The sequence below is a fragment of the Tachysurus vachellii genome, chromosome 14 (assembly GCF_030014155.1).
Source record: "Tachysurus vachellii isolate PV-2020 chromosome 14, HZAU_Pvac_v1, whole genome shotgun sequence".
In the NCBI taxonomy this organism is placed as follows: domain Eukaryota; kingdom Metazoa; phylum Chordata; class Actinopteri; order Siluriformes; family Bagridae; genus Tachysurus; species Tachysurus vachellii.
The window spans coordinates 13,488,652-13,512,878 of record NC_083473.1 but is presented as its reverse complement, the minus strand read 5'-3'; the positions used below and the strand labels follow the sequence as shown (position 1 = coordinate 13,512,878).

General features: G+C 37.7%; 4 protein-coding genes across 4 annotated transcripts; 1 reads left to right on the top strand and 3 right to left on the bottom strand.

Annotated features, from left to right (window-relative positions):
- Positions 1–1,046: 1,046 nt before the first annotated feature.
- chchd3b (coiled-coil-helix-coiled-coil-helix domain containing 3b) lies at positions 1,047–6,891 on the bottom strand. The gene is made up of 9 exons (XM_060886913.1): positions 6,689–6,891; positions 4,969–5,986; positions 4,743–4,836; positions 4,038–4,218; positions 3,038–3,052; positions 2,682–2,765; positions 2,533–2,603; positions 1,630–1,765; positions 1,047–1,448 (listed from the first exon to the last, which is right to left on the bottom strand). Exons 1-9 carry the CDS (start codon positions 6,767–6,769, stop codon positions 1,422–1,424), a joined length of 1,707 nt encoding a protein of 568 aa, XP_060742896.1. The 5' UTR covers positions 6,770–6,891; the 3' UTR covers positions 1,047–1,421.
- A 2,145-nt stretch (positions 6,892–9,036) lies between these two features.
- slc35b4 (solute carrier family 35 member B4) lies at positions 9,037–14,905 on the bottom strand. Its single transcript, XM_060886476.1, has 10 exons — positions 14,680–14,905; positions 14,396–14,509; positions 12,909–13,011; positions 12,759–12,808; positions 12,148–12,229; positions 11,960–12,020; positions 11,732–11,841; positions 10,856–10,931; positions 10,371–10,446; positions 9,037–9,742 (listed from the first exon to the last, which is right to left on the bottom strand). The coding sequence occupies exons 1-10, from the start codon at positions 14,754–14,756 to the stop codon at positions 9,496–9,498; spliced, it is 996 nt and encodes a 331-aa protein (XP_060742459.1). The 5' UTR covers positions 14,757–14,905; the 3' UTR covers positions 9,037–9,495.
- Positions 14,906–15,228: 323 nt separating this feature from the next.
- On the top strand, positions 15,229–19,869 carry golt1bb (golgi transport 1Bb). Its single transcript, XM_060886477.1, has 5 exons — positions 15,229–15,384; positions 17,742–17,833; positions 17,948–18,126; positions 18,500–18,581; positions 19,158–19,869. Exons 1-5 carry the CDS (start codon positions 15,360–15,362, stop codon positions 19,194–19,196), a joined length of 417 nt encoding a protein of 138 aa, XP_060742460.1. The 5' UTR covers positions 15,229–15,359; the 3' UTR covers positions 19,197–19,869.
- On the bottom strand, positions 19,862–24,217 carry ldhbb (lactate dehydrogenase Bb). Its single transcript, XM_060886475.1, has 8 exons — positions 24,078–24,217; positions 23,467–23,603; positions 22,548–22,665; positions 22,248–22,421; positions 21,992–22,165; positions 21,695–21,812; positions 21,472–21,595; positions 19,862–20,258 (listed from the first exon to the last, which is right to left on the bottom strand). The coding sequence occupies exons 1-8, from the start codon at positions 24,130–24,132 to the stop codon at positions 20,091–20,093; spliced, it is 1,068 nt and encodes a 355-aa protein (XP_060742458.1). The 5' UTR covers positions 24,133–24,217; the 3' UTR covers positions 19,862–20,090.
- Positions 24,218–24,227: the final 10 nt, after the last annotated feature.

The window sequence follows — 24,227 nt, the reverse complement described above, 5'->3', positions numbered from 1 at the left end:
CATCCCAGAGGCATATAAATTATGGAAAACATTCAATAATCAATTTCCCTCCAGCAAAAGCAGGTTGCTTGTGTTTAGGATTTTGTCTGTTTTCTATACACAGAGACCCATAAGAGAACTGTTTCTCACTACTGAAGGGGGCCAGGTCCTATTTTTGAGCCCAGCTGTTTAATGTGCTGGAGCATTGCATGTCTTAATAAAATGCCTGAGCTCCCTGTCTGATCAAGGTCACTTTTGTTTTGACAGCCAAAAATGTAATAAGGATTTCAACCTAGCCAGCATGGCTTCTGTTGACTTTCATAATGTTTGGATTTTCAGAGCAATCAAAAAAGGTCATTAGCTCAAAATGAGCTCCTCACTTCATGTTTCTAGAGCTTTAGTCTTAAATGTCAGATGCAGCTCCTGTCTTGCTCTTTTTCAGCTCAAAAAAAGGAGAGTGAACATATTTCAGTAGGGCTGCTTTGCATGTGTAATCCTGGGCATGTGTGAAACTAAGTGAGCGAGGGAATGTGTGATGTGTGATTGTTCTGTGTGAGTGTGTAGGAGTGTGGGAGAGCATCTGACAGCTTTAACGGATAATAACAAAAGTGTTCTACAGGTGGAGTGAAGTGGGACGCTGCCCGAAAACTCTCTGCAACTCATTACATTTAAGTCTTTCCACTATCTTTCTCTTGCCACTGTTGCAGTAGATTATTGAATCGATGTGCCTTTTTTGGACTAATTAGCACGTTGCATATCACACATCTGTATTGAATAACACGTGTTGTAACACTGATTGGTGATGTATACGTCGAGCTTGCCGAGTGGTTCAGAAGTGATGAAGCAGACTGATAAGGTTTGATCGTGTGGAATGGATGAGGAGGGAAATCTTTAAACCACAGCACAGCCTTGTGGAGAAATTTTAAAAGATGTTTGTAACTTGGCAGAGGTCTCCCTCTGAAGTACAGGTCAGCTCAATACTCACTCCCACTCACGCCATTTAAATTGCAAATGACATGCATCTTCACAACTTCACAAGCAAAAAGACTAGAACATTGTTGACTATTTAATGGGGGTATTTCATGTTCTTCCTTCACAGGCAATATCTTAGAGATTTATAGAAATAACAAAATGGGCTTCAGTCCACTTTTTTCAGATGAGCAAAAAGTAGAATCAAAGCACAGTGACTTCTCCTTGCCGTGAACTGTACATGTGTTTATTTTGTCAAACACCCACTGATGGTGGGTTAGAATACATTACGTGAACAACACTAAATCATGCTAGAAGCATGTTTATGAACTCCATACTTTGCATTCTAATTATAGTAATAACACAGTTAGAATGAAGGCAAGGTGCACAGCTGCATTAACTTGCTTGCTTGCAACCTTCTCTGCCAGGTTGTTTCTTCTACCATAAGAGTAATGTTCATCCTGGAAATAGGTTTAACCCCCCGTGCTCACCTTCTTATTCTGGAGAAAGAGAAGAAGCACAAGCATTCCTATTGCATACTAAAGATACTTAAAAAATCTGATTTCAATTGATAAAGTTGAATACACTATGATGTAATCATCAGGCTTTCAACTAATTTGCGCATAAATGACAGTAAATAATGAGAAAATTCATTTTAAACCAAATTAAGTTTTTCTGTACCTGTTTAACATTGTTTACACACTTCACATACAGCGAGGCAATATTGGAGCATGTCAGAGTCTGGCCAGTATTTTGCAAATAACATTTCAAAATCTTGCTCTGTAGCTCTGAGCAAACTGGCTTCATCTGGCACCTCCTAGATAGTTAGATAGATAGATAGATAGATAGATAGATAGATAGATAGAGAGAGAGAGAGAGAGAGAGAGAGAGAGAGAGAGAGTTTTATAATTATACCATCTCCCATTAGACAGGATAGTTGTAATTTACAATCTAGGTCCAGTGGGCAGTAATCCCATGCCAAGTCCTATCTTTTCAATCCTTACTTAAAACGTATCATCTTCTGTCTATACCCACACATACAGTGCAAAAAAAGAGATTTTAGTGTCAATATCTGAAATCTAGTCAAATGTATCTGTTTCCTATTATAAGATTAAAATATTCAGAAGCTATGAATTAAGGCTATTTTACTACACATTTCTATGATTATCTTTAATAGGATGTGGTGTTGACAGACAGTTTTGCTCCTTTTAAATAATAATGCCAGAAATGAGCAAAATAACCTGCCAAGAAAATAAGAAAATCTTTCAAATAGTAAAATATGTGTTGAAATAGGCTTAATGGTATTAGATTTGATTTCTTTTAATCTATTAATTGGAAATGCTAGATCATGTTGACTAGATTCAAGATGGTTTAACTTGCAAAGATGTGATTTTGCAGTGTAAATAGATTATGGGTGAATAGTATTCATTTGCAATCTTCTTATTAGGTTTACTTTAGCACGATTTCTTTAACACTTGATTCTGCAGCAGCACAATGGTACAAACATTAAGATTTGACTTTCTAAATGTTTTGTGAACATGCTAAGTGAATTTAAGCACAGAGAACATGCTCAGATTCACTCACTTGAAACGTTTCTGAGTTTCCTCCAGACCCTTTTTAAAGCTGATTGCTGTGACTCTGGTGAACTTTGCTGTCTGCATAAGAAAAAACAAACAAAGAGCATGGGTATGATTGTTATGATTGTTGTTTTTCATAATGCACAAGTCTCTTACCTTCTCCTCAAGCTGGGCAATCTGTTCTTTGTACATCAAGTCCCGTTTTGCCAGGTCTATCTCCTTCTTTTCCAGCTTCTTGATCTGTTTCAGAAACAATGACATGTTACACAAAGAGCACAACTCTGCTGGGACTCTATATTAAGCCTCCTAATTACTGGAGTCATCCTCAATAACAATATCGCTATAGGATATGGAGCAAATAGAAGTGAGCCTTGTCCCTCTTCATGCACTAGTTGAATGTAAAGCTAATATTTTTACATAGAGAACCTTAGCTCAGAAGAACAATTTAGGAAGAGTTGGGAGTGACAGTAATAAAGCATGCTGTACGCAAGACCAAGCTGCACTGCACCTACCTTCCTTTCCATCCACTGAAATGCAGGACCAGAAATCATAAAAGAAAAAGAGAGAGGTAAATGGAAGTTAAAATGATTCAGGCATTTTAACAAAGTGTGTGTAACTGTATGAAAAGCTGGCATCAATTAAATGGTAAAACTAAAATTTCCTGTCACAGCTTTCAGATGATGGTTTCTAAGCAACAATTCACTTTTTGCTTAACTCCACTGTAAGCTTAGAATTATATAAAGACACTTAAAAATGCAAATCATAACACTTCTTTCTTTGTAAAAAGAGTGAAACATACACAGTGCATTCATTCAGTAATGGCTGCGTTAAGGTGAGGGGTGGTTATAAATCATTTATGCAGGTTTAGTAAGTGTATGTATTATTCTGGTCAGGGTTATGGTGTGACTGGATGTAAGGACAGTAGGAGTGAAGCACGACTACACCCTTGTCCAGATTATTGCAAAAAACCTGATGAAATGCAATGAAATTCTCTTTTATTTTTCTTTAGTTTTTGCTATTCATTTAGCTTCAGTAACCACTTTATTCTGATCAGAGTCACTGTGAAGCCTGGCGAGTTAAACCTAAGCGGACATGGGCAGAACATGTGAAACTCTGCACAGATTCATGATAAGTTTTTTTTGAGCACAACTGAATAGATTTGCACAGACGTGTGTTACAACATCGAAATGTGCTAAAGGTGAACCTGATGAATAAGGAATCTTGTTGGATGCTTAGATGTGATTTGTTTATAAAAAGCCATAAAGGTCATTATGTTTCAGTTTATTTTCAGAAACAAATGGGTGACATTTCCACTTGCACAAAAAAAGAAAAAAGGTTGTCCTCTTTTACTCTCCCTTTAGCTGGTGTAATTCTGAGCTTACAAAGTGTTGCAGACGTGGCACATTTTTGACAAAGAGTTTGGTTAAAGAGATAGAAGCTACTCTACATCACCAAATGTGTTAAAGCTCGTTCTGCATGTTGTGCATGTGTAATGATCTCAGAATGTCTTACATAATACTGGCTTGCAAGCTGCGCATATTGAATGTTCTTGTGCTCCTGAATAATTGCATCTTTTAGAGTCTGCTGAAGGGCTAGCTGTTCCTTCTCCAGGATCTTCTGAACCTCTTCCTGGATCTGCTGCTGAGCTTTGGCCTGAGCTTCTGCCTCAGCCTTAGCTTTCTCATTCTCCAACCTGAAACACACACACACAAATGAACACGCACACACCAGCACTAGTTTTTAATATACATATTGAACAATGCACAGGGGGCACGGTGGCTTAGTGGTTAGCACGTTCGCCTCACACCTCCAGGGTCGGGGTTCGATTCCCGCCTCCACCTTGTGTGTGGAGTTTGCATGTTCTCCCCGTGCCTCGGGGGTTTCCTCCGGGTACTCCGGTTTCCTCCCCCGGTTCAAAGACATGCATGGTAGGTTGATTGGCATCTCTGGAAAATTGTCCCTAGTGAGTGAATGTGTGTGTGTGTGTGTGCCCTGTGATGGGTTGGCACTCCGTCCAGGGTGTATCCTGCCTTGATGCCCGATGATGGCTGAGATAGGCACAGGCTCCCCGTGACCCGAGGTAGCTCGGATAAGCGGTAGAAAATGAATGAATGAATGAACAATGCACATGTAACCAAGGGATATAATAAACAAAGATAACAGATGGAAATGCATACTTGATGTTAAAATTGTTATAAGATATCGTCATGCACTTACTGCTTATGGATCTTTAGCTTTGCCATCTTTATCTCTTCTTGCAGGTGTTTCTGCAGTTCATCTCTGATATGCTTCCTCAGGTCTTTCTCACTGACTAAATACAAGAGACAGCATAATTGTTGCCCTTGGAGAAAAAAGACTTTAAGATATTCAAGGAAAGGCTCATTTTAGATGCAAGGACCTAAACAAATCATGAGAACAGATCATTAACAAGATCAAGCCTTACCCCCAGCCTGTTGAGAACTAATTGTTTCAGTTAGAGAAGGCAGCACTGGTGGAATGGCTGGCTCAAAAACAAGTGTTGGAACTGGGGTATTTTTATTAGGAGGGCATTCAAGCTGCCCCACTGAGGGAACTTCACTCTTCACAGCTAGAGCAGGAGAGGGTGGAGGAGGAAGCAGATTCTCCAGGTTGCTGGACAAATCACTGGGCTTTACAGGTGCAGGTGGAATGTTTGTTGAAATTTCCACTGATTCAGTAGGAGATGTGAGTGGTGTAACAGGAAAAAGTGGCAATTCATTCTTAGCTACTGGCTCAGAGCTAGGTGTTGTAGGCAGCTCTACTTGTTCATCTGGAGTAGTTGAATCTAGGGTCAGAGGGATTGGAGGGATGTGTATGACTTCAACAGGTGGAGCTGTGAGTACATCATTAGTTAATGGGATTGTTGGGTCTTCCACAGGAATGGGTATTGGTTCAATAGGTGAAGGAGAATGCATAGTATCAGTAATTGGAGGCGGAGGTGGATAAATGTCCACAGTTTCAGCAGAAGGTAACAATACTGCAGGAACAGGTTCAGAAGGTAGGGACATTGCCACAGGTTCAGTGAGAGTTAATGGAGATGTGATTACTGGTAAGGGTTCAGCAGATGGAGCTGGAGGTACAGATTCAGTGGACATGGATATAACTACATGTTCTTGAACTGAAGGCACAGGAGCAGGCACAGACTCAGGTGTAGTATGAGTGACAGAGGGAACTGCTTCAACAGCAGTTGTGGATGTAGGTGGTGTTGGAGTCTCCTGACTCACTAACACTAGGGGACTGACAGACTCCTGCAGAGGTGGTGGTACCAGTGCACTTGCATAAGAAGGTGGTTGGGGCAGTTTTGGTGCCAAAAGCTCAGTAGGGGGAAGTGTCTCACTCTGAGGGGTTAAAAGCTGATCTGCTGGAGGACATTTTGAGCTTTTGGACATAGAACACTGAAATGGTTCAGGCTCCTTCATGCGATCAATCACTCTACCAGTCAGCTGCCAACCACATGTAAAAAAAAAAAAAAAAAAAAACGTGTGAAAAATTCAAGCTTTTTAAAGGGGTTCTAACTGGAAACTTTTTCAAATTCCTAAATTCATAAATAGAAGAGGTGTATTGATCCCCATGATCACATCATAATATTCAAAAGATAAATCAATATGTAGTTATTAGACACATCCTGCAAAGGTGCACCATAATTTATTGCAGCCATTAGCCCCCTTATTGTCCTGAATTTCCTGTTAAACACAAACTTTTTGAAAACAGGGACAGAATAAACTGTAAGTTAAATTCTACAATCTATCAACACACTTTTTAAATAACATTTCTGTGTACACATTAAGTTTAGTCATTTTGGAGACGACATAATAATAATAATAATAATAATAATAATAATAATAATAATAATAATAACAATAATAATAATAATAAAAATAATAATAAAAATAATAATAATAATAATAATAATAATAATAATAATAATAATAATAATATTTTGTGCTAAACATTTTGTACCTTTATGAAACCAGACTGTTACCGAGTTTAAATACCCGTCACACAGACAGTGAGCCCGAATAAACTACTAGCTGGGCTTTTCTTGCAGAATGTGTTAAGAAGTTTAACTCTGCAGTATTTAATCAGGAAGAGAAGACTGTAAGTTCAGCTGTAAGACTGTAGATGTCAGACTGTAACTAACTCACCCGAATGCCCTTCACAAACACGACCCCTTCTGCGTCCTCAGGCTCCAATGTGACGTGTCCGGAGCTGCTGCTGCCCCCCATCTCTATCAGGACACACGCCGTAAATCACATTAATTAAAGCCACAGATTGAGGACTTATAGTAAACTTATAGTTTTTGGAGCCGAAACCCATTCATATGGTACAACATCCAACCAATGCCTCCTACTCCTCATCCTCTGTTCCAAGAATGATGCTTTCCATTGGACAGCGACACGGAGCTCCTAGCAACAGCGCTTCCTAGCAACAGCGCTTCCTATTGGTCAGACAGTCAACACATTGACTACAGATCCAGACCCCGAGCAGCTTAAAGTTATATCTATTGTTGCAGGACAGGCACTTATCAGTCAACATGCAGATGACACAACCCTTTTTCTTAAAGATGCTACACAGATTCCCCTGGCAATTCGTGCTATGAACTTATTTTCAGAAGCCTCTGGATTAAATTTACAGAAATGCGAACTCTCTGCTATTAAAGACTGTGCTGATCTTTTATTTATAATATCTCTAGACCCTAAATTAGGTCAAACCATCGACCAGCTTCTTTTCACTTTTTTATGGAAGCAATCAGTTCACCATATTTAAATGTCGGCTCTAACAAACACTCTTAAAAAAGGTGGTCTCGAATTCTTAGACTTTAGTACTCTTAGTTACACCTTTAAGGTTAATTGGTTAAAACAGTTTAGGAAGCATCCAGGGTCTTTGTGGAACTACATCCCCAATTACTTTAACTTTTCCCAATTTGGTGGTCTCGAATTCCTCTTGATCTGCGATTATAAAATTGATAAATTACCAGCTACTCTCAGCTTTTCATAGGCAGGTTCTTTTGGCTTGGTCTCTGATATTTAAACACAACTTCTCAACCCACAAATATTTTATTTGGAATAACTGTACAGTTCTTTACAGGAATAAGTCCATTTTTTTTAAAAAAAATTGGTTTGACAAGAACATTTTACTGGTCAGTCAATGAATTAAAATTTATTCTAGAAATAAATTTTCTACAAAATAATTTATAAATACTATCCAGCAAGTCATTACTTAAAAAAAGTTTAAAAGTGAAATCTCCTCCAGTTGCTCTTTCTGTGATGCCTCTGACAAAATTGTTGTTCATTTATTTTGGAATTGTTCGTTCACAATGACATTTTGGCAAGATGTATTTGGGTTTTTTTTAGATCTAAAATAAAACAGTGTTTTATTTTGGATGGATGTTGTGTTGGTATTTTCTGACTACAGTCCTGCTGAAAAACATAAATTTTTTATAATGAACATAACTCTGTTATTGGCAAAATTCCACATTCACAAATAAATAAATAAATAAATACATACATACATACATACATACATACATACAGATCCAGACCTCAGTTCTAACAGTGTGCAGTTTTAGCTGGTGCTTGTGTTGCCTGATTGTGTCGTGTATGCTCAAGAATGCCACACGCTTGCCATGGTACAATTATACTGTGCATTAGCAAAGTGTTTTGTACAAAATTTTATAAAATAAAATATGTGCTTCTTTAAAAGTGAAAGATTTATTAATTAATTAGAAAGTGGGCGGTTTCAAGAATTTTGTTTGTGTAATTACAACGTATACAAACTAAAAAATTAAGCTATGCAAGTTTTATGTAAATATTTCACATTAAGTTGTACTCAGATGTTAACCCCAAAACATTTTTCCAGTTTCAAAAGACGAGCAACCAATCTGTTGAATTCTCTATTCTGATTGGTCAGGTGTTGATTAATTTTCTATAACAGCAGTTCTGACGATAATTTAACTGTAACTCAAATCACAGGTTTATTTAAATGACCTTGTTCTAATGCTATATAGACTCAAAAGTAACAGCTCATAATTGATAGAAACAAATAATAAGGCTAAAGATAACAAAAAAGACTATACTAGTTGATATGGTAAAGATTTTAATTAGGAGATGTTTATTTAACATTTTTGGAAGGAGTCTTACATGTCAGAGCTTTTTCAATCTCACTAAGGTTCCACCATGGGACAAAGCAATTGGTGCATTCCACTATTTTGTCTTATTTACTTCAAATGGGGAAAAAAGACAGGCTGGTAAGCTCCCTGTTTATTGCTGTTATAACAAACAATTACAGAAAGTTACTGTTAACACCCACTTCAGTGTTGTAATAGTAACTTCATGTAAGACATTGTTACTCTATTTTCCTATAAAAACCCAGCCAACAATTTGTGTTTTATTCCTGACTTGTGTTTGTATCTTACCTGAGCAGCCAACAATATTCACTTAGAAACAGGGCAACAAGTAGATGGACAACAAATGATGAGTAACACACCGTAGAATAATAAAAATGGGGTAATTTTATTATAGCAACAGAAAGAGGTGGAAATGCGATTTAGATGAGGGCTTTAAAACAATGCTTTATCAGGGACATTAAGACTCATCTTGAGACTCACAAGTAAACAATAAAATCCTGAGACATAAAATGTATACATTACATACAAGCCGACTAAAGTCTGCACTACACATTTCTGTTCTAAAAGTTTAATCCCCTATCTAGGCCAAACCCCAGTAATTTTCCTGAACACGAAAATGAAATTTGCCTTTTTCTAAAATACAGCCTCAGAGAATTTTAAACGAATAAAGAACTTTCATAGCAGTGATAGAATCTGCTATCCAAAAATGCTCATAGGCATGAGGGTTCACTCACACACACAAACACACACACACAAACACACACACACTCTCACACACAAACAAACAAACACACACACAGAGGTATTTTGTTGTGCTCATCATTTTTACTCTGTCTTCATGCTTGGTTTCTCTCTTTTAACTGCCCTGTGGATGCTGGGCAACACCTCAGTGTAGAGCAGGGTCCCCATGAAGACCACAGCTGTGCCAACCCAGTGCCAGGCTGTGAATGGATTCCGGAAGTACAATATAGAGATGATGAGGCTCAGGAATTTACGCAGAGTCACTACTAGTGTAACAGTAAGGGAGGTACACTCTGTGGTTAGGATGAATACACCCCGAATGCATACATATCTGAGGAAGAAGCAGCGTTAAGGACTGAATTAACTGATAATGTTAAAAGGTTCTGTAATGACAGATGGATGTTTAAGCAGAGCAATAGCGCATCTTGTGTGTGTGTGTTGGTATACACCCATCAGCCATAACATTTAAAACACTAATAGGTGAAGTGAATAACATTGATTACCTTGGTACAATGGCACCTTTCAATGGGGTCATTCACCATGGCAAATGATGGTACCAGGAGACAGGTAGAGGAAGTTTGATGCTCTGGGCAAATGATCTGCTGTGAAACCTTGGATCTTGCCATTCATGTAGATGTTAATTTGACACGTAGCACCTACCTAAACATTGTTGCAGACCAACTACACCTCTTCATGGCAACTATATTCCCTAATGGCAGTGGCCTCTTTCAGCAGGATAATGTGTTACACCACACTACAAAGTAATTCATCAGGAATGTTTTAATATTATGGCTGATCAGTATGTATACATACATGTATATATATATATATATATATATATATATATATATATATATATATATATATATATATATATATATATATATATATATATATATATATATATATATATATATATATATACATATATGAAAATATTGACATATGTCAAAGGATACTGGGTGATAACATTCATTCCTAAATGCAACCACATAACTGGCACACTTTGACCAATCACAGGGATTTCCACAGGAGCTTCAAGAAAATGACAATAAGACACTTAGAGGAATAAGAGTTAATATCTGCTAGCATTATTCACATAGTAATAAAAATAACACTTTCTAACCTGTTTGTTGTATGTGTGTATTTATTAAAAAAAAACAACTCTGAACAGTGTTTTAGGCTCATGGTATCTTAAGTCTGTAACCTAGTGAACCTGAATTAATGTATTCAATGATAGAGACATCGATAGAGCACATTTGTACATCGCTCTGGAATGTTAAAATGTTGTCAAAAAATAAACATGTTAAACAAAATAGTGTATGTTTAATTTCACTATAAGTGTGCAATTGATCACAGTTAATCACACAAAAAGCGTGCAATTAATCACGATTAAAAAATGTAATCTATTGACAGCCCTAATATAAATGGTAGTAAGACTCACTGGTTTGACTGAAGAGTACAGCATGGCTATAGATGTCAGTTGAGAGCAACAGAAACCCTGGCAATGGCAGGCAATGCTGAAAAAAGCAAAGAAACTTTACTGGCAAAGAACTGGACCAGAAAATCCATACATCGTAAATTTGATGCCACATTCACACCTGTGGCATTATTTAATTTGTTATGTGTGTAAACAGTTCAAAATCCTGAGTGTGATATGAAATGTAAAATTATAATCAGATATTTATGATTTTTACCATGGTGCTTGAATTCTCAGATCTGCTCCTTTAAATCATTTGTTGATTCATTTTCTATAACAGCATGGCTTAGAGACTACAGCTATAATCCACATAAAATCGTGTCAAGTTTTTAATGAATGCACTTGTGCTAATCTAATTTTTATAGTGGAGATGGATCCTCCACAGAAATGGATCCTCCACATAATTTAAGTTTAATAAATAAACAGATTAAAACGTTTGTTATTAAACAAAAACATTTTATCATTGATATTTTGAAGATTTCAGTAAGGAGGTTTACTTTACATTTACATACATTTACATGAATGGATGGAGACAGGAGCTGTAAGCTATCCTTTAAGGTAAATGTCTAATGATGGAACTTTTCTTGGTAACAAGCTGCCTTTGTCTGCTTTATTTACTTCAAGAGTAAATGTATTTAATCTTTACTTTCCATTTTCTTACATATTCAAAATGGAACACAAATGGCATATTAATCATGCTACACGCATTTATCACTAAGTCTGACGCTGTGAGGTACAAGCAACGGAGACACAGACGATTCGTTTGCTTTTGATCTGATCACACGAGACCAGGTGTAAATGCAACCTCTGATCTAATACGTCACAGAATATTTCACTTACATTATAGAAGAGAGCCTCCTTCGAGTGCTTGCCATACTGCTTGTACAGAGTCTCTTGAAAAATGCCCATTAAAGCAGACATTATTAGGGCAAAGGTCAGCATACCAATACCTTAAATAAAAAAATAAAAAAAACTTCAGGCCTGTACACCGGTGTAGTCTTTTAAACATTTTCTAAAAACCTGTTGTTATATTGCAACAACATAAAAGATGCATAGACCGACAGATACCTAAAAGCCAATGCAAGAAGATATACATTCCTTCCTCTTGTGTAGCAGCCTTTTCAGCACTCTAGCAAAAAGATGTTAAGGAAAACAATCTAACAAAGGCAAATACATCTTTGCAAAACTAAGAATGAGATATACAACTTTATACCACTAAGAAAAAAAGATGGTAAAACATCGGTCCAGGTACTTACCACTTGTTTGGCAGACATGATGGTACAGATAAAGATGCCTACTGATACCAAAAATATGGAAAGGTATTTACTTGATGAATACCTGAACCAGAGACAAAACAGCACATTGGTAAGGATGTCCATGCTCAAAAATATTCAAATGGTTCATATTAATATTAAACAAAACAGTGAGCAATTGAATGTAAATATACCAAAATGGAATGGAATGGAATTGAAATAGAAACTAAGAAATGAATAAAGAAATCGTATCTGTAGATACATAGCAAGAGTGTGAGTATATACATTCAAAATGCATCTAAATTCTAAATTCATGTTTGTAATGTTTGTAAAAGAATTAATAAGAATTACACAGATTCATTTCATTTTCCAAAAGAAAAGCTTTTGTTTGTGGTTCTGAGGCTTTTGTGGAGATTAATGGAATTATGGTTGCTCTTCCAGGAGGTTAACTTTCAACAAGATGTTCATCCAGTGTGGATAAAAAAAACCCAAAAATTAAGACCATCTAATTCTATGAATTTGATCCTTACTAAAAAGCTGTGAAGGCAGAAAAACACATGCACAAACCCAAAAATAATAAAGATAATAAAAATAAAGAAGCTTATCTAGCCTACCTTTTTTTCAATATGATGATACCCAGTATCATGTTTGCTATTAAGGAGCCCTGCAAGAAAAGAAATGTCATTTATATGGTTTATATTCTGATCCTGTTCAAAAAGGTGACTGCAAATTGATGGATTACTGAACAGATGTGTGAGACTTACAGATCTGAAGATCATGTGCAGTGGCATTGCGATGTTGAAGTTCAGGGCATAGTTGTTTATAACACTTACAGCGAAGAACATGGTCACCATTATCACATAGTTTCTATAAAGAAACAAAATACATAGTAGAGCATTAACACACTTATTATTTCTGGACCAATAAAAATATTTGCTGAAAACATAAGCTTGTTCTGAGCTATCGTATCCGCTGCCAAAGCAGCACAGGTTGAGATGCTCGAACTGGCACACCATCTTTTGTAGCTGGTAAATGATTTTACAACTTCTTTATTTCTTACTAAATTGTTATAATTGCCATACTGTTCTTATTTTCATTTTCTATTAGTAGTAATTCAGAAACTGCTTCCTCCTTTGTACCAGTATTTACTAGCAGGCAAAGAGGGTATACAAGTTTGAGCAGCTTGACTTTTTTGCATGTGTTTTTGCATGTGTGTGTGTGTGTGTGTGTGTGTGTGTGTGTGTGTGTGTGTGTGTGTGTGTATTCACAGTGAGAGAAACTGAAATAAGCTATGGATTTATTGCAAGCCTGACCAGGATAAAGTAGTTTGCTGAAGACGAATGAATGAAGGAATAAATCGATGCACATTTATAGAAAGCTGCACCAATTTAACACAATGTAACATAAAAAGAAATAGGTTTATTTTTGTGTATATATTTGCCAGTAATTATCAAGTGCCACGGTGGGCTGTAGTACTACTATAAGAATTTAGGCTGTAATGTCTTTTTACATTTATGGGATTTGGCAGATGCCCTTATCCAGCGCGACGTACAAAGGTGCTTAAGTCTTTAATGTCTATACATTAACTCTGGGTCACTAGGTTACATACTTAATATACCATGAGTCTAAAACATTGTTCAAATTTATACAAATATATGTGTGCAAAAAAACAAGGAAGGAAGTGCTAGTTGAAGTGTTTCATGAATAAGTAGGTCTTCAACCATTGTTTGAAAATAGCCAGTGATTCAGCTATCCAGGTTACATTGATCTCAAATACAGCTGAGCAATTAAGGGTTAAGAGCTCAAGGACCCCGGGAGTGACAGCATGGTGGCTCTGGGATTCATGACCTTCTGATCAATGATCCAACACCTGAACACCACTGAGCTCCCAGGTCCCAGGTTTTTCACAGTGTTTTTGAGTACCTGATTGGTATGGCTGGTTTCTTGCTGGTTTCTTCATTCAATACATGTGTGTATCCCTGTGTATATGTGTATGTATGTATGTATGTATGTATGTATGTATGTATGTGTATATGTGTATGTGTGTGTATGTATATGTATGTGTGTGTGCAGGTTTTTTACAGTGTTTTTGGGTACCTGATTGGTATGGCTGGTTTCTTGCTGGTTTCTTCATTCAATATATGTGTGTATCCCTGTGTATATGTGTATGTATGTATGTATGTGTATATGTGTATGTGTGTGTATGTATATGTATGTGTGTGTGCAGGTTTTTCACAGTGTTTTTGAGTACCTGATTGGTATGGCTGGTTTCTTGCGTCCGAAATTTGTCTGGAAGATGAATCCCTCCAGGGCAATAAAAACAAACTGGGCAAAAGTAACAATGTTTCCGCATCCTGGGAAATCTCTAAACAGTTCAAATAGAAAAGTAAGTCAGGTTAAGATTCATTTCATAGGTCAGTAACCTGATATATGATCTGATAGGGAACAGATACCTTTGTTATTAAATATATACCCATTACAAAGCACATAGATAACATATAAAGCCACAGTTAAATAAGCAGAAGTTACACAGACCTCACTAAAACTTCCAAAAACACAACATTACTGCAGCAGCCCACAAACACCAAAGCCACTGCAAACACCGTGTTCATCTTCAGACGCGTTAAAGACTGTTGTACAAAGGGGTGAAAACGTCAACACAAAAACTACACTAATCCTAGTGGCATGTTGTCATAAACTAGTCAATGAGAGCAAAAACTGTCAATGGACGCGTTCATTTTAGGTTCGCGTTTAAGGTTTTATGGATGTTGTAGTCCATACTGTTGTGTTTTCCCGTTCACCGCCGTAGTAAATAGAAAACAAATAAACTACATTTCCCACAAAAGCAGCGTTTAAATCACGCTATGAGTTCAGGACGGTCAACTCTATATCGAGGCTACCATGAAGACGTTAAAAATACGCCATGGTGTTTTAATTAATACACCGATTATCTATCAATAAATTGTTTACATGTCAAGATAATATGATTTCCAGGGTTTTATCGTGAGTAAATACTAATATAAGCTTAATTTAAGTCGCTTATTTTACAGACAAATCTTGTCAATTATTGCGCAATTGCAGCGCAGAAATAACTCTCCAAATGCTCCAGAGTGTTGCGTGGTTACGTGTTTCCGGAAGACGTGGCGATTGCCGACATATGACGGTGCGGCGTTTCGCTTTGATTTCTGCTCACACGGAAGTTTATAGATTGCAAAATGATCTCCTTAACAGACTCGCAGAGTGAGTGACCCTTCATTGTGTTTATCTCATGATTAACTAGCATTAGCCGAATAGGCGCTGGAGGACTTTAATGGTCGCGATGTGACGGTAGTTTGAATGAATGAAAGCCATCATGGCGCAGCGGCCTGAGGGAAACAAGCAGACTTCTGCCACAAGCGACTAGAGCCTTAAACATACAACTAAAAGCTTAAAAACATAAACGTCTAGGGTTAGGAAGTGTGGCAGGGGAATGTTAGTGTATGTGTATGTGTATGTGTATGTGTATGTGTATGTATATGTATATATATATATATGTATGTGTGTGTGTGTGTGTTTATGTATACAGTGTGTGTGTGTTTATGTATACAGTGTGTGTTTGTGTATACAGTGTGTGTGTTTGTGTATACAGTGTGTGTGTTTGTGTATACAGTGTGTGTGTTTGTGTATACAGTGTGTGTTTGTGTATACAGTGTGTGTGTTTGTGTTTATGTATACAGTGTGTGTGTTTGTGTTTATGTATACAGTGTGTGTGTTTATGTATACAGTGTGTGTGTTTATGTATACAGTGTGTGTTTGTGTTTATGTATACAGTGTGTGTGTTTGTGTTTATGTATACAGTGTGTGTGTTTATGTATACAGTGTGTGTTTGTGTTTATGTATACAGTGTGTGTATGTATACAGCGGGTAAAATAAGTATTGAACACGTCACCATTTTTCTCAGTAAATGTATTTCTAAAGGTGATATTGACATGAAATTCTCACCAGATGTTGGTAACAACCCATTCAATCCACACATGCAAAGAAATCAAACCATAGGTGTCTGTAAATTAAGTTATGTTTAATAATGTTAAATGACACAGGGAAAAAGTATTGAACACATGAAGAAAGGGAGGTGCAAAAAGGCATGGAAAGCCAAAACAATCAGTAATTAGAAAGCAATCCTGCCCCTTGTCAATGCAAATTAATATCAGCTGGTTCTGTCCAAACTGATGGCCTATAAAAAGGTCTCATTAGCAAGGTATCACACAAGAAACATCTCATGATGGGTAAAAGCAAAGAACTCTCTCAAGAACTTTGCAACTTTTTTGTTGCAAAACGTTCTGATGGCATTGGTTACAGAAGGATTTCAAAACTTCTGAATGTTCCAGTGACCACTGTTGGGTCCATAATCCATAAGTGGAAAAGCACATCATTTCACCATAAACAGGTCATGACCAGGTGCTCCTCGTAAGATTTCTGACAGAGGAGTGAAAAGAATTATCAGAAGTGTTGTCCAAGAGCCAAGGATCACTTGTGGGCAGCTTCAGAAAGACCTGGAATCAGCAGGTACAGTTGTTTCAAAGAAAACAATAAGTAATGCACTCAACTGCCATGGCCTGTATGCACCCTCACCATGCAAGACTCCACTGCTGAAGAAAAGACATTTTGAAGCTTGTTTAAAGTTTGCTGCACAACATTTGGACAAGCCTGTGAAATACTGGGAGAATATAGTCTGGTCAGATGAGACCAAAATTGAACTCTTTGGATGCCATAATACACACCATGTTTGGAGAAGAAATGGCACTGCACATCACCCCAAAAACACCATACCAACAGTAAAGTTTGGAGGTGGGAACATCATGGTGTGGGGCTGTTTTTCAGCATACGGTACTGGCAAACTTCATATAATTGAAGGAAGGATGAATGGGAAAATGTACAGAGACATTCTTGATAAAAATCTGCTGCCATCTACCAGGATGATGACGATGAAACGAGGGTGGATATTTCAGCAAAACAGTGATCCCAAACACACAGCCAAGGAAACTCTCAACTGGTTTCAAAGAAAGAAAATAAAGCTGCTAGAATGGCCCAGCAATCACCTGACTTGAATCCCATTGAAAATCTATGGAAAGAACTAAAGATCAGAGTTCATAGAAGAGGCCCACGGAACCTTCAAGATTTGTAGACTGTTTGTGTGGAAGAATGGGCCAAGACACCTCAGCAATGCATGCAACTCGTTTCTCTATACAGGAGGCGTCTTGAAGCTGTCATTACCAACAAAGGCTTTTGTACAAAGTATTAAATATGTTTCAGTAAGCGTGTTCAATACTTTTTCCCTGTGTCATTTAACATTATTAAACATAACTTAATTTACAGACACCTATGGTTTGATTTCTTTGCATGTGTGGATTGAATGGGTTGTTACCAACATCTGGTGAAAATTTCATGTCAATATCACCTTTTTAGAAATAAATTTACTGAGAAAAATGGTGATTGTGTTAAATACTTATTTTACCTGCTGTGTGTGTGTGTGTGTGTGTGTGTGTGTGTGTATCTTCAGTGCTGAATGTGATTTATATGACTGTCTATGCTCAAGAAAGTTGTCTCTGTTTGAATAGAAATCGGAATGGGATTAACAGGCTTCGGCGTGTTTTTCCTTTTCTTTGGGATGATCCTGTTCTTCGATAAAGCTCTGTTGGCCATAGGAAATGTGAGTGTGCTAGAAGACTTTTTGAACCAAAATCTGAGTAACTCCAAGACTATACCGTTACCAGATTGTCCTGAGTAAATGTGTGTGTGTGTGTGTGTGTGTGTGTGTGTGTAGATCTTGTTTGTTGCAGGCTTGTCATTTGTTATTGGTCTGGAGCGCACTTTCAGATTCTTCTTTCAGCGACACAAAGTAAAAGCTACAAGTTTCTTTCTGGGAGGAGTGTTTGTGGTGTTGATTGGATGGCCGATTATTGGTGTTGTACTGGAGATTTATGGCTTCTTCCTCCTTTTCAGGTGAGTTTGGGAAAGCTAGATACTGCAATGTTCACATTCACTTTAGCCATATTCCTTACAGCTGTTTGCAGCTGTAGTTTGGACATTTTAATCAGTTAATTTCCCTTAGAAGCTTAAGATCTACCTTCAGTACCTCAGTTGGCTGCCTTTATCTGCCACAAAGGACAGCGAGGAAGTAATGATTATAATGGCCATGGCAGACGTTCAGTATGTCGCATGTCATACATTATAATGTCTTATGGATTAAGTTTTGAAAAGGCTGAACAGTATAAACTTCTAAGCTTTCAGGAAGTGGTTATGTATGGCTTATGGTGCTGTTATGCAGCTGCCAGTTATTTGAACCCAACATTTCACCACTCTGTGTGTGCTGTAGGGGCTTCTTCCCAGTGGCAGTTGGCTTCATCAGAAGAATACCCATTCTCGGTTCACTGCTTAATCTCCCTGGCATCAGTGGGGTAAATACTGCACATAACTTTTTTGCATTGGAATTTCAGAAACATATCCATGTTTAGAATAAATTGAGTAAAAGGATGAATGTTTTACATCTGTGGCTATACACTGACTAGTGGATGCAGGACACAGCCTTTAATAACTGAGAAAATTATACATTAAATATATCTCCTGTGAAATCTTCTGACCTTCACATACACTGGCAGGTGTGGTGCATGTAGCAGGACAATAAAACAAATACCAACTTTACATAAGTAACAGTTATCAGAATCAGGTTTATTGGCCAAGTGTGTTGACACACAAGGAATTTGGTTCCAGCTGTTTGTGACTCTCAAAAGTACAGACATAACACTATACTATACAAGATAATACAGACTAATGATGATGATGATATTTTTATGATCAGCTTTATTATGTTGACTGGCAGAAACATAAAAATGTATTTTGTTTATCTCACTGAATAGGCACACCTAATCATTTAATTGATTGGATTAAATCAGATGCATCTGAAAATCCTTGCAGTTGATTTTCTTTAAAAATATCAAGATGAATAATGGCTTTGTATGTTTTTTTTTTTTTAGTTGGTGGACAAAGTTGGTGAAAGCAACGCCATGGTATAACAACAAAAGTCCATTTAAATTTTTTCTCTGTGTCAACACTTATTTAAATTCCTCAATCTTATTTGTTACTCAACGCCCTTATCAGCAACCAGTGAATATCTGAAATGAGACTTTCTCACGTTTGAGAAAAGGCAGTGCTTTTATGTGGCACATGTAGTCACCTTGTAAAAGCAACGTGACCAGCAGAGAGCTGTTATTTCTGGAAACTGATCAACAGCCCAAATTGTGCTCGGCCACTTTCTCTGCTGCACTGCCGCCGTCAGAGAGGTAACACAGATTTCTACCAATAGAGGGCGCGTTATGATGGTGTGCCTACTTTCTGGTTTTGAACAATCTGCTGTGGGAGGAACAGAAGTTTGCTACTTCACTCTTAGCTTTCTTTATGCCGCTGTTACAGAAATGTTGAATGATCTCTATGTATGATGGTGTTACTGGAATTCTGCTTGTTCAGGTGCCAACTGCTTTTAAGAGTGTGCTGTATTGAAACGGGACGCAAGAACAGCACGCTGAATGAGCCACCAACCTCATCATGTTACTGGCTCAGTGAGGAATTAGTAGCCTTTGTGAAACACACAGTACTACATGTAAATACGTATTTTAAGTAATGTATAAGACCGATGTACATTTTTTACACAGAGACAGCAACAGTTTAATAAAACTCAATGTCTGTAAATACTGTTTGATTCTTTATTTTCACACAATCAAGAACAAATTAATCAGATTAGTGTACATACAATTTACACGTTGATTGCACATAGCAGATGAGAGTTGCATCTAGTCCAACATCTGCTCATATTAGTGTTAGAAGCAGGAGATCAATGACAAACCTACTAAAGCTGCTGTATTAGTCAAGATGTTTGCTTGAAAAGCTTGTGAACTTGCTTGCTTGAACTCCTACAGATCTTTCAGGTCTTTCTGAATGTTCCACAGTGTGTCTGCACTTTTCTTCAGCTGAGACACCTCGTCCTGATTCAGGTTCATGTTGATCACACTGCTCACTCCTGTGCTGTTCAACACACACGGCAGGCTCAGGAACACCTGATCACTGATGCCATACATCCCCTGTGGGGGGAAAAAAGTGAAGTGGAAACTCAGTGGTTAAAATGTTAGACTGTTGATACGGAAGGTTGTGTGTTCAAATCCCAGGATCACCAAAATGCCATTCCCGGGCCCTTAAGCAAGGCCTTTAACCCTCAACTGCGCAGCTGTATAAAAATGACCTAATTTGTAGGTTGCTTTGGATAAGGGTCAAGTGCCATAAATATGAAAGCATTTGCTTTTTTTCAGGAATGTATTTAACCCCAAAAACATGTAAAATGAAAAGGGGAAAATGATTTTCTACTATGTATTAAAAATGAAAAAGCAAAATTGTTGGATTAAAATTATTTGGATTCATTCCTTTTGTAATTCTAAGGCTAAATTTGACTTTGCAGCACCTTATGTTACTTCTCCAAGCACGTAATGAAATGAGATATATTAAAGCTGGTCTCAGAGCAGGTGAAACTTTCAGGCTTTAAAAGTTAAACTGGTATTTGTGGCCTGAATCTTATATGGTTTATTATTATTGTTATTATTGTTATGATCAGACTGCAATGTAGAGAATTGTTATGGATAACGCTGGCTGGTCTAAAAGGGGTTAAATGAGCACAAATTACACAACATTTTGCATGAAAGTGCTAGCTAAATTAGTGATTTCCTAACAATAGCACAGAGTTACAGATAGTTGGTTTGCTTTTTAGCACTCTACATTGGATATGATGACCAGCTGTCACTGGTTATGCAGATGCTTTTTAGCAGTAAAACTGACAGTCTGGTCAGTGCCGATAAGGAGTTCCTGTCTCAAAAGCACAACGTTAAAGGAAGTGCATTTTCAGGAGAACGCCACAAATAAATAAAATGTCTTTGAACGTCCCAGTCAGAATCCTGACCCTAACCCGTGTGCGGTGACTGATGAGAGCTCAACATTGCTCTCCAACTAACAGGACACTGTGCAAACAATTTTGTAGAGGGGAACAGGGAAGGAGTTTTTAAGAAAACTGCAACCAAATACTGAGCAACAAAAATAAATGTTTACAAACTGCTCACAGTCCAGTTTTGGATTTTTTGTCCTCCTTTTTTTTTGCTTATACATACAGAAGAAGATCCTGATTCACCAACATCCAGTCAAATTGATTTATTTAAAAAATTGTCATATCATTGATATGACAATCATATGTAGCTTAATCTAGTAACATTTCAAGGTACTACGTGCATTTTTAATTTATTAGCTACTGACCTTGACCATAGTAGAAATGGGATGAACTCTGTTCAGGTTTTTAATGAGGCTCTCTATCAGATCTGCTACACTCAGTCCAATAGCCCAGTTCGTGTAGCCTTTCAGTCTGATCACCTCATAGGCGCTGCAGGTAATCAACACAAAAGCACAAAATTGTATAATTACAGCTTCTGTGGTGGTCAGATAAATGGGAAACTTTAAAATTTGATGTAAATTAACATACCTATCAACTACTAACTTATGAGTTTCTTTCCAGCTTTCCTTGTCACTGTCTTTGCCAATGTCTGGGTTCAGTTTCTGGAGATTCACACCTGCTACATTTGCACCACTCCAAACAGGAACTAGTAAGCAAATGGAAAATCTTAAACTATGAATAAGTGCACATAGAGAAAACAGAAACCTGTGCCACCTCATACATACAACTTGCTAATTAAAAAAAGCATCTGCAAGCATCCGTGTGTGTCAGAACAACTTTAAACAACTTTAAAGAAAGACATAGTGATTCTGTCTGCTGTCTTACCACTAGAGTCACCATGTTCTCCCAGAATCCAGCCGTTAAAGCTGCTGGGATGAAGTCCCATTCGTTCAGCCATCAGGTACCGAAAACGTGCCGAATCCAAATTTGTACCGCTGCCAATGACGCGGTGCTTAGGCAGGCCGCTCAGCTTCCAGGTTACGTAGGTCAAAACATCCACTGCATACACACCCGACTTGGGATTACCAAAGTAAAAGTTTTGCCTTCAAACTTTTATATTTACAAGAAGCTGTTTGAGTACCTGGGTTAGACACAACAATAAGGATACAGTTGGGGCTGTATTTGATTATTTTTGGGATTATATGCTTGAAGACATTGACGTTCCTCTGGACAAGGTTAAGCCTGCTTTCGCCCTCCTGCTGGCGTACACCTGCTGTCACCACCACAATGCGTGAGTTTGCTGTCACTGAGTAATCTGTGGAAACATGAGCAACTGAGAGTCATTTTACAGTCAAGGTTTTTAATGCACAATTGCCTGTATTACAGCAGGACTGGTCACAACTATTGTCATGCGGTAATGCTGCTAACTAGTAACACTTACCTTTTCCTGAGACAATTTTAGGAGTTTTGAAAAAGAGACTTCCATGCTGCAGGTCCAACGTCTCTCCTTTTAGCTTGTCTTCCATCACATCCACCAGAGCCAGCTCATCAGCCAGTTCCTACACAGCAATAGAAGGCAGAGCAGTCTGACCTCATTTATTCATCTTCAGTATGCATATTATCTTGGTTAGAATCACAGTGGATCTCAATCATTCCTGGTGATGATTAGGTGTAAGGCAGCAATACAGCCTGGTCCTGGTACACCTACTCCACCAAAGCACACCAAGCACACACTCATTCACACCTAGGGACAATTCAGGGTAACCAAACCATTGGCATGTTTTTGCGAGGTGGGAGGAAGAAACCCAGAGAAATCATGGAAGAACGTGAATAACTGCATAAACAGTAACTCAAGCTCAATATCAAACCAGGAACTCTAGGCTATAATGTGGCAGCACTAATTTCTGTCTGATTTCCATGCATTCCTAATTAGTTAAGAATCGTTTAAAGGCCTTTCACAGTCTACTGTAAAAGCTTAAATATTTAACTATTTAAACCAGTAATTATTTACTGATTAAACAAAGAGAAGTATTAAATTTCAGGTTTTTGCTTTTCTGAACTCCTCTCTTGTACCAGTTTTGCTGTTTGTTTTGTTTTTCATTTCTGTCATCACTTAGTGTCAGACTGAATCACTTGCATAAGCCAACAACAGCCTATGGTCCGTCAAGTAATAGTACATTTTCTTATTTTACATTCAGCTGTGTATAATTTCTATGACAGCAAGGGACCACTTTAACAACTGTTTGTTTAAAAAAAAAAAAAAAAACACCATACATTGAAGCTTCTCCATACCTGAGTTTATGTAACCATTAAATGTATAAACAGTACTATGCAAGAGTGCAGAAGTCCACAAGTCTTACCTGCAGCAGGATGCTGACAGCACATGCCATGCCCACCTGACCCACTCCAACCACCGTCACCTTGTTTCTGGGAGGTTCAACTGCTCCACTGACAAGGGGGGTGATGAGCTTCTGTAGCACCGATGCCATGTTTTGCACTGAAAGAAAGAAACTACATGCATCAGTGCAAATGTACACAAACTTGCAGGAGTCTGAGAGATTCATTATTTGATTTATGGTTGGCACACATTGGTTAATGAAATAAAAGATGTGCACATTCTGCTTGAGCAAAATCAACAGGTTTCAATATTATCGGTATTTACACAAACACACAAATGCAGATAAAGTTTAATCATTAAAAATATTTCTAACTTAAATCACCAGCTATAGTGGGAATCATATACAGTATATCTGTGCAGTATTTTACATTTGGGGTTTTTTTATTTAGTGAGCTCTTTTTTGTCCTCTGAAAAACAACTCATTCGATATCTCCTTACATCAAGGTCACATATAAGACACACCCACATTATGGAAGACAGAGACCCAAACCCACTGCTCTCTCAATACACACAAACTGCACACAAACATTTAGCTGCATTGCAGCTTGGCACAGACATCATCTGAACACTTGCCTTCCCTGTAGATTCTTTGAGCTCCCAGGTACAAATACCACCATGAAATAAACATGGCAGGCCAGCTGAGAGGAGAGCAGGTGACTGCAGTGTTTCGGCGCTGGCGTCGCTGTGCAACAATTCCTCAAAGCTGCAGCAGAGACAGAGCAG